The following is a 10,000-nucleotide window of genomic DNA, read 5'->3' as shown; positions in this document are numbered from 1 at the left end:
TGCAAAGCCAAGTCAACTAACTCTAAGTGCAGCCGAGCAAGCTCTACATTTGTACAAACTCTCTAATGGGTCACCCGACATGTGGGCAAAATACAGTAAACTGCTAATTCTGCTACAGTTCTGTACTCACCTATCATGTCTACTCCAATCAGTTCCAACGGTTCTTTCACTTTGATGGGCTTCATCTCCGGTGCCACGGTCTTGATGCGGCTGTACCTCTGGCACTGGCTGCAAGTGGCAGTCTGGAAAAAATATTTAAAATTTTTGGTGACCAATGAGGATTAAAAGAGTATTGCATTCAATATTCATATGAAAGTGGAAAACGATGTAAAGTAATGTACTGTAATCTCTACTTTGAATCTCAATGGTCCACCATTTCAGGCTCACATAACCTACCAATTTCTGGATGTCCTCCACCATAGCTTTCCAGGTGTAGACCCTGGAGATCTTCTTGTATGTGGCATTCCAGCCACTGTGCCCTCCAACAGGACTATCGTGATATAACTTGAAGATTTCAGCGAGATCTTCAAACTTCCTCACAACTTTCTTTCTTCCTTCTTTGGCCTTGAAATACAGCGTCTTGTCTGAAAGTAAAATTAAACTCATAAGGAACATAATATGTACAGAAAATCTAATAAACTCCGAGAAAAATATCCTACACATTATATATTAATCAAAGATACAGTATAACATTCTTCTCTCTAATATTAATACATGGCCACACAAAATAACAGACTAATAGAGTGTATATATATATATATATATATATATATATATATATATATATATATATATATATATATATATATATATATACAGTAATTATAAAACCTAGCATCTCAAACAAAACTTGCCTGCTTCAATCCACTCGAAGGACGATGAACGCCTCCATATGCGCTTCCTCTCAGCTGACGTGGTTCCAGCTGAGTACTTCTTCGTTTGCAAATAGAAGATAACCTTCTTGTGGAGCACGTCTTCTTCTGCAAACTTTTTCCTGCAGGCCAGCTCAAACTCCTCCACAGAATTGTTTGCCCTGTAAAATAAATGGGTCATTATACATATGACACAATACAGTACAACTTTTGGCCAACTACAGTACATAATATACCCTCCTAATACAGTATCAGACTTCTTATCAATACCTGTAACTGTTACCTGTACTGTATATACTAGATTTCTTCATCTACCTGAAATACAGGTTTCAAAGGTGACCTGGCCCTATTTGAATCTGGTCAAGGTTGCTGGACAAAACAATTACCGACCTTGCAGCCTTCTAATACTCTGAATGACTCACATTTAAATCTTTTCTCGGTTAATTAGTCTCAATCATACGACAAACTAAGACTACTCTGAGCAGATCTGTGTTGTAAAATCTTTCACACGTAACACGTCACCTACAAAACCAACTGTCTTGTTCACACTTGCTGAACCTCGAAACAGTAGATTTCACGTTCCTGGAGTTTACCTATACTTGGATCTATCAATGATTAACCGGCACTGTCCCCGAGAAGCCGTCCCGTGCGCTCGCCTCCATTCCCGGCTCCCCCTTCGCAGTTCCTCCACCCAGCTGATTTGACGTCAGATATATGAAGCCACGCTATTGGTCAGAGAGAGAGAGAGAGAGAGAGAGAGAGAGAGAGAGAGAGAGAGAGAGAGAGAGAGATAATATGATCACGGATAAGGGGAGAAAATATGATAATGAATAAAGAGAGAGAGAGAGAGAGAGAGAGAGAGAGAGAGAGAGAGAGAGAGAGAGAGAGAGAGAGAGAGAGAGAGAGAGAGAGAGAGAGAGAGAGAGAGAGAACATGGTATCGAATAAGGCAGCGTTTCTCAACCTTTTTACCCTTGCGTAACACTTAAAATAAATGACATGTCTCAAGGAACTTCATCGTATTTCACGTGACAAATATCATGAGAGAGAGAGAGAGAGAGAGAGAGAGAGAGAGAGAGAGAGAACTTTGCTGTCGCCTGACAGCATACAGCAATTTTATGTGTTTCACTGTTTGATCTGCTGCAGTCTCTGACGAGACAGCCAGACGTTACCCTACGGAACGAGCTCAGAGCTCATTATTTCCGATCTTTGGATAGGCCTGAGACCAGGCACACACCACACACCGGAACAACAAGGTCACAACTCCTCGATTTACATCCCGTACCTACTCACTGCTAGGTGAACAGGGGTTACACGTGAAAGGAGACACACCCAAATATCTCCACCCGGCCGGGGAATCGAACCCCGGTCATCTAGCTTGTGAAGCCAGCGCTCTAACCACTGAGCTACCGGGCGTGTGTGTGTGTGTGTGTGATATCACTTTTACGTCGGGAGACAGCTGCCATTTATTTGTATTTATTAATATTTATTTATTTATAATTTTTTATCAATTTATTTTATTTATTTATTTATTTATTTTTATTTAGTTTTTGTGTGTGAGATCACTTTACGTCTCCAGACTGTGTGTGTGTGTGTGTGTGTGTGTGTGTGTGTGTGTGTGTGTGTGTGTGTGATCACTTACGTCGCGAGACAGCAGACATTCATTTATGTTTATAAATATTAGTTTTTTTTTTTCTTTATTCATTTATTTTATTTATTTATTTTGTGTGTGTGAGATCACTTTCACGTTGCGAGACAAGTTTTTCCTTTATCATTCTCTCTCTCTCTCTCTCTCTTTATTCATTATCATATTCTCTCTCCTTATTCATTATCATATTCTCTCCATATTCACTCTCTTATTCGTGATCATATTCTCTCTCTCTCTCTCTCTCTGGGCCGTACTTATATAAGGTGCCTAGGACAAAAACTTTGCCTAAGACGCATATTTTGCCTAGGAAACGTTAGGACCTACTTATAAAAACGTTTGCGTCCTAGGAATTTGCTTAAGTCAAGTACGGACGTGGCCTAGCGGTGTCAAGTAGCGCCTAGGACATAAAAACATGACGGCGTAAAAGACCGCAGACGTCACCTGGAGATTTTTCGTCCTTGGAAAGACGTGCTAGGTGATTATAACGACGAAAAACTCGTTAAGATGAATTGCTTGGATCGTGTACGGGTCATATTTGTGACAGACATGTTACGAGACGCCCTTCAAAGTCCGACACAGAGGAATACCTGAGATGAAGGTGGTGATTTTACTAAGGTGAGTAACAATTATGTTGTATCTGAAAAGTGTCAGGTTATGAATTTAGGTAAAGACAACACAAACTTTAGCTATGAGATGGAGGGATGTTGGCTAGAGGCAGTAGAGGAGGGAAAGGATTTAGGAGTAGTGATAGACAGGACTATGAAATTTTCAAAGCAATGTTTAGAAGCAAGAAATACGGCAAATAGGATCCTGGATTTTATAAAAAGAAATGTTAGTTATAAAAGTAAGGAAGTGGTGCGTAGCTTATATAATTCCTATGTTAGGCCCCATTTAGAGTATTGCATACAGGCCTGGTCACCCCATTATAGGCAGGATATCAACATGTTAGAAGCAGTTCAGAGAAGAGCAACTAGGATGATACCAGCATTAAAGCGCCTGGAGTATAAAGATAGATTAAAGGAATTAAACATGTTTTCATTTGAGAGGAGATGTATAAGAGGGATATGATAGAGTTATTTAAAATGTTCTCAGATACAAACTACATAGATGTGAGATCTTTCTTTACCTTAGAGGAGGGAAGTAGGACTAGAAATCATGGCAGGAAGATTAGAAAGCAAGGCTGCAGGTTAGATATAAGAAAATATTTCTTTAGTCATAGGGTGGTAGACTTCTGGAATGCATTGCCAGAGAGGGTTGTAAATAGCACTAGTTTGACAATGTTTAAAAACAGATTAGATAAGCACTTAAATTTATTAGATTTATAATTATGTATAGTGCTGCATGATAGTTTTTATAAGAAATTTACTATAGTTAAACAAGACATGATCCCCATGTATGGGGATCACAGATTGTAGAGGAATTCGCTGCAGGACTTAGCCCTGATAATGGGCCAAATATTTAGAATTAGTATATAATGTATTGTGTACTTGTAAGTGTATCTTTAAGTACTGATGACGAGGTCGCTGTGCGACTGATACAAGATAACCTAGATGGGCCCTGGTGGCCCTTTGTTATCCTATTATTTATGTTATGTTATATGTTATGTTATCAGTGTATTGTGGAGCTGTAAAGCATGAATATTAAATAAGCACTCACAATGTTTTGTTTTTTTCAAATGGGTGAAAGGAATTGGTAAAAGAAACCAATCAGGTTTTAGAAATAAGTAAACAGGATAGGAGACATGACAATGGATGTAGCTAGGAAAACTATGATATACATAACATGTAGGTAGATATTCATTCTCTAACATAGTTGTGAATGGGCTGAGTAAACATGTCATTGCTGAGATGAGTGGCTTTAAAACACTGTTGGATGAAAGTATGGATAAGGATTATACGTGGGATGGATAAAATTAATATTGGATTATTTCAAGGGTGGTGAAAAGAAGTGTCTTGTGTACACCATATGGCTGAATGTAAGAAGTGTACTGAAGCAAATAATCTGTTATCATGTCATTATTTGTGAAGCAAATAATATAATCTGATCCAACCTAACTGTTTAACCTAAACAAAGTTAACCTAACCCAATGTAACTTAACTAATCTTAACCTTAACAAGTTTAACCTAACCAAAGTTAATGTAGTGAAACTTAACTCAATTTAACTTAACCAAAGATAACGTAACTCAGTTTTACACAACTAAACTTAGCCTAAACCAATTTAACCTTACTAAACTTAACCTAACCAAGTTTAACCTAGCTAAACTTAACCTAACCAAGATATTTCTTCTAATATAACCACTGAATTTTGCTTTCTGATCAATTCAGAACCACTTTACATAAACTGCTTCAGTTGGAATTAGGTATACATATTACTGGAAGTTTTTTTTTTTTTTAAGATAGGTAGTGAATAATACTAAGGTGACACATCACAATATTTTATACTCTGTTAAATACCACAGCCCTTTCATACAGCGGCATAGTGAGAGATAGATTTACCTGGAAATGCTGCACCCAAAAATAATCAAAATGTAAAATTAAGCATTTGTGTATTATGTATACATATTATATTATACATACATCAACTTTAAATCATTATTTTGCATGCCTTCAATGTTGCAAATTCTAAAATAACAGTCTGAACACCAATACTCTCAGTAGCCTTGCTTGTGCCGCCCACTGAGAAATGTGCTGCCCAGGGCATTTGCCCGGCTTGCCCCTTATTACTATGCCACGGTTACCATACAAAATGAAAATAAAATAGTATAATATTACTGAAAGAGGAGATGGTAAAGAATGACTTTTTTTAATATTTGAGCTAGTTTGTATTGCATATCAACATACTGAGCCCTATCTATTTTTCTCTTTCTCAGACAGGTGATGGAACTCCTCAAATGTCATCTTGGCAAGATCCTGCAATGATGCAGAGGATGGGTGCACTAGAAGTTATTATCCCTCTGCAGCAGTTCGATGTTCTGGTTTTCCTGCCATAGCTTGCTGCACCAACTGTGGGAGAGAGGATACTGATTTTTTTTTTTTTTTTTTATACTTAGGAGAGCATATTTTTTTTTTATAATATGCAGGTTTGTGTTATTTGAACCCTACACTTAATAATGATTGACTGTAATATAACCATACAAGGACTAAATTAACCAAAAAGGAACTAGGTGTATGTCCCTAGTAAACCTTGGTATCACGTTTACAAATCTGCACTTCCAAGACTAGTCTGTTACTGCATGTGTATACAATTAATTTTTATATCAATTTTGTATTTAAGTGAAATCATTTGGTCCAATATGAAAATAAAATCTTTAAAGAAATAAACATTTAAGATATGTAAATTTCTACCCCCATGGTCTTCAATATACTGCAAATTATGAGGACCATCAATATGTTACTTAAGAGTTGGTAGAAAGAAAGAAAACTTGTTTACATATGAATAATGAAAGGTATAATGAATCTCAAATACCAATGTATAGTAGCAAACTTATATCCTTAGGGAAAAAAAAAAAAAAAAGACGTACCCTACAGGAACATTGATAACAGCTGTTGGTTGTTCTCAGTCACAGGCATTCTCAACACCTGAAATTGAGGTGTTGTTATCCCCAATCACGACCAGAAGTTTGTCTTGAACTGGGATATAGACAGGAACGGTTGGTTTCCTGCCTCCTGAAAAAAGTACATAATATTACTAATCTGATATATATGTCATATATATATATATATATATATATATATATATATATATATATATATATATATATATATATATATATATATATATGTAATGATAAAATGTTGAATGCCAGAAAGAATGTTTATATGAGCAAAAAAGAAGATTAAGTTAAGTTGTGCAAGCTTAGGTTTGGTTGAGTAATTTATACATTATAGGGAATTCGTAAAGTTACATTAAATTCCATTGGTTGGGTGGAACTAGAGAGAAAAAAAAAGGAGCTTATTCTTAAACAACTTTAATTATAATAGGCTCTGGCTTACTGCTGAACCAAATAGTGCATGATTGCCTATCTTTGCTAAATTTCAGGCCGTAGATAATAAGATTGCTTCTCTCACTATTACACACAATATAAATGCCTCAAAATTATCTTACCTGGTGCCGCGTTATCCCTTCTCTGAGCGCTGATTTACTCATTGCTGACTGGCAGTACCTGCTGGCCTGCCTGGTTTGTTTACATTACATTTTGTTGGCATCAGCACATCCATAAAATATGTATTCATTGCTTTTAAAAGATAAAACAAACAATGAAAAAAATAATAAAACATTTTTCCACTATAAAAGATATATATTATTCCTTTATTTCAAGCAATTTATGCAGTTTTTTTTCTGTCGTGACTACGGTAAGTATAGCATCTTTTTCCAAAGTAGCAACGATACCTAGGCGAAAATACCTAGGACCGACAAGGATTGTCCTGGGTCACTTTTATAAGTCGTGCCTAGGAATTTTTCCTAGCTGAGCACAATTTTGCGTCGTTCTTAGGTACGTTTAATAAGTACGAGCCTCTCTCTCTCTCTCTCTCTGATCAATAGCGTGGCTTCATATATGTGACGTTAAATCAGCTGGGTGGAGGAGCTGCCGGGAATGGAGGCGAGCGTGCGGGACGACTTCTCGGGGACAGTGCCCAAAAACGCCAAGGGCGGGAAAGTTCCTTTTCTCCTAAGATGTGTATTAGACTTAATGTTACGAAAATAAGTAGTCTACGTACGTAAATGCCATGATGATCGAAGATCAGAAGAATCAGCAAGCACAACGGTCACAAGTAAGTACGGAAAAAATGCGACAACTTGATGGGATGGGCACCAAACATTGCACGGAAAGCTCGAGTCGGCGTAGCTTCTCGTCTCCCCTGGTGGCCCTCACTTTTTTGTTACCCTTTTGCCAATTCCATGGACATTATATCAAGAGTTTGCAGAGTTCGGGAGGAAGTTTGACCATCTCTCAACTTTACAAAGAACTCCTAATTTTTATTCCTTCATTTCTCTACTCCTTTAAAACACTCCATTTCTCCTAAAAATCCTCGTTGATTCCACTAAGTGACAACTGTTCGATCGGGGGGAATCATCATGCTTGAGATGGAGATATTTATTTATTCGTGATATTAATGACCTGTTTATATGCCAATCATTTGAATTTTTAATAAACATTTTATTTGACTGTATATACGACGAAAGAATTTGGGAAATACATGTATTTATCCTTATACATGATGGTGCAGTATGACAAGTTGCTCACTCATGCGCAGTATGCTTAGTAAATCTTGTCCCGAGTCAGGACTCCTGACTCATCGTGCATCTGGCAGTGCATAAGCCATCCACGCATGCGCAGATAAATCATGACCAAGACACTTCCGGGACATTTTAGCTTACGAAAAATGTCCCGGAAGTGTCTTGCTTCTTCTTCTCCTCTTCAATCTCCTTATCCCTCTTCTTGTTTTCGTCACTGTCACTTTCTATTTTTTCTCTATTTTCTTTATATTTCCTCTCGTTTCTCTTCCTCTGTCTTTCCGTCTCCCTTTTTTTTTTTATCTATCTTTCTCTTTCTATCTTTCTGTTCCGTTCATATATTTAATTTTGCTGTTTTGTTCCCTTTCATTGTTTTCGTTTCTCTAATCTTCGTTCCATCATTTCATCTCTCTCTCTCTCTCTCTCTCTCTCTCTCTCTCTCTCTCTCTCTCAGTCCTACCATCTCGTGATATGTGTACATTTTCAAATTAAGAGTAATTAATTTAAAAAGAGAGAATAAGAGAAAATAATATATAAATGTAAGGTAATTAATGGAGAGAGAGAGAGAGAGAGAGAGAGAGAGAGAGAGAGAGAGAGAGAGAGAGAGAGCATATGGTTGTTATTTAATTAGTGATGTTTTTATTTAAAGGGAGGATTTGTTTGTATCCGTTTGTTTTATTCATGTGTTTCTATTTTCTTTTTTGCTTTTTTTTCGTGGTAATGTTTTTGATGTTTTTATCTATTTATTTTATTTACTTATCTATTTATTTTTCTGTAGATCCATTTATTTTATTTTTGATGAGGATTTATTTTGTATATATGTATGTATGTATGTGTGTATATGTATGTATCTGTATGTATGAGTGAGTATGTACGTTTTATTGTCGAACAAGAATTAATTACTGCCAATGTGAATAAATTTGAAAACACACACACACACACACACACACACACACATACCGCGTAGTGTAGTGGTTAGCATGCTCGACTCACACTCGAGAGGGTCCTGGTTCGAATCCCGGAGGCGGCGAGGCAAATGGGGAAGCCTCTTAATGTGTGGCCCCTGTTCACCTAGCAGTAAATAAGTACGGGATGTAATTCGAGGGGTTGTGGCCTCGCTTTCCCGGTGTGTGGAGTGTGTTGTGGTCTCAGTTCTACCCGAAGATCGGTCTATGAGTTCTGAGCTCGCTCCGTAATGGGGAAGACTGGCTGGGTGACCAGCAGACGACCGTGGTGAATTACACACATTTACCAGTTCTTCACCACACCTGCACACATCTTAAAAAAATTCTTAAAGACACTCCACATATTATTTATAATGCTGTTAATTACTGCATATCACAGAATTGAAAGGGCCACTAAACTCAATATTTTCCTGTTCTGACGCCCGGTAAACATTACATAACCACTCGTTCCTTGAAGCTTGTTGTATTTAAAATTGAATAGCTAGTGCTTCAGGCCTTGTGATGTCGTAACTTAAATAAAAGTAATCATATTATGGGGCCGATTCGTTGTCTTTTTTTCCGCTGGAAGAAAAGACACAGGCATGCAGACACATTGGTTATGTTTGCTTGATGGTTGTTACATTAAGAAGAAACAAGCGTAGAGTAACAAGCCATAGCCTGGTTAAGACACTCCTGATCAAAATGTCATATTATAGTTAATGTGCGCGTTAACAGTGAGCAACCAGCAGGATTCACATTATGATATAGTATAATAAGAATAATAACTACAATTAATACTTAATTATATCATTCTTATTAGTACAAATATAAGTACAGGACAAGTTGTACTACCGATTTATGCAGTAGTATCAATACCACTCTGAGGGCAAACTTTCTTTTCAAGTAATATGCTAGTTAATACGGCGACTGTGGCTACACAAAGACAGACAGCGGCGCCACAATGCTACACACCCAGTACACCAACATTTCGTGACGGTAGGGGGTGTGCTAGGTAGCAGATACCGCCACATTTAAAAGCCTCCGGTTGAATTGACACGGGATTTAAAGAGTGGTTTTGCGATTTTACGAGTGTTTTTTAAGGTTCTGGTGACAATAACAAGACTGCGTTGGTATTTCCACGTCTCCAATTCATCTTATTACTGGACTAAGCTACGAAACCGACCCTCATAAACAGGACTACGTTATCAAAGTGAGTGTTTATTTTAGGAAAGCCACAGCCAAGGGATAACTCAGGATAAATCATCGAATGCCTTTCGTGACATTTTTAAATGTTTTTATGT

At 37.3% G+C, this 10,000-nt stretch overlaps 2 protein-coding genes and 1 long non-coding RNA gene across 9 annotated transcripts in view; 1 reads left to right on the top strand and 2 right to left on the bottom strand.

The window, feature by feature from the left end:
* LOC123500056 overlaps positions 1–621 on the bottom strand; it is a 46,127-nt gene extending 45,506 nt beyond the window's left edge. For all 3 annotated transcript variants that reach the window (XM_045248681.1, XM_045248683.1, XM_045248682.1), the window contains exons 1-2: positions 397–621; positions 131–242 (exon numbers count right to left, since the gene is read on the bottom strand). In XM_045248681.1, coding sequence (XP_045104616.1) covers positions 131–242; positions 397–615 — 331 coding nt within the window. In that variant the 5' untranslated portion in view covers positions 616–621. The remainder of the gene's footprint in view (positions 1–130; positions 243–396) is intronic.
* LOC123500059 (protein lin-52 homolog) overlaps positions 1–10,000 on the top strand; it is a 23,012-nt gene that overhangs the window by 1,557 nt on the left and 11,455 nt on the right. The window lies entirely within an intron of this gene.
* Positions 4,941–10,000, bottom strand: part of LOC123500060 — a 12,121-nt gene continuing 7,061 nt past the window's right edge. The window contains exons 1-4 of one of the 5 annotated variants that reach the window (XR_006673159.1): positions 7,737–7,756; positions 6,625–6,754; positions 6,041–6,185; positions 4,941–5,522 (exon numbers count right to left, since the gene is read on the bottom strand). This is a non-coding gene — a long non-coding RNA (uncharacterized LOC123500060). Of the gene's footprint in view, positions 5,523–6,040; positions 6,186–6,624; positions 6,755–7,238; positions 7,557–7,736; positions 7,757–10,000 lie in introns of those variants that run through there. The other 4 variants (XR_006673161.1, XR_006673160.1, XR_006673162.1 and 1 more) reach the window with 4 other exon arrangements.

The sequence above is a fragment of the Portunus trituberculatus genome, chromosome 50, assembly GCF_017591435.1.
Source record: "Portunus trituberculatus isolate SZX2019 chromosome 50, ASM1759143v1, whole genome shotgun sequence".
NCBI lineage: Eukaryota > Metazoa > Arthropoda > Malacostraca > Decapoda > Portunidae > Portunus > Portunus trituberculatus.
The sequence above is the reverse complement of the archived record's forward strand: the minus strand, read 5'-3'. Positions and strand labels throughout refer to the sequence as shown.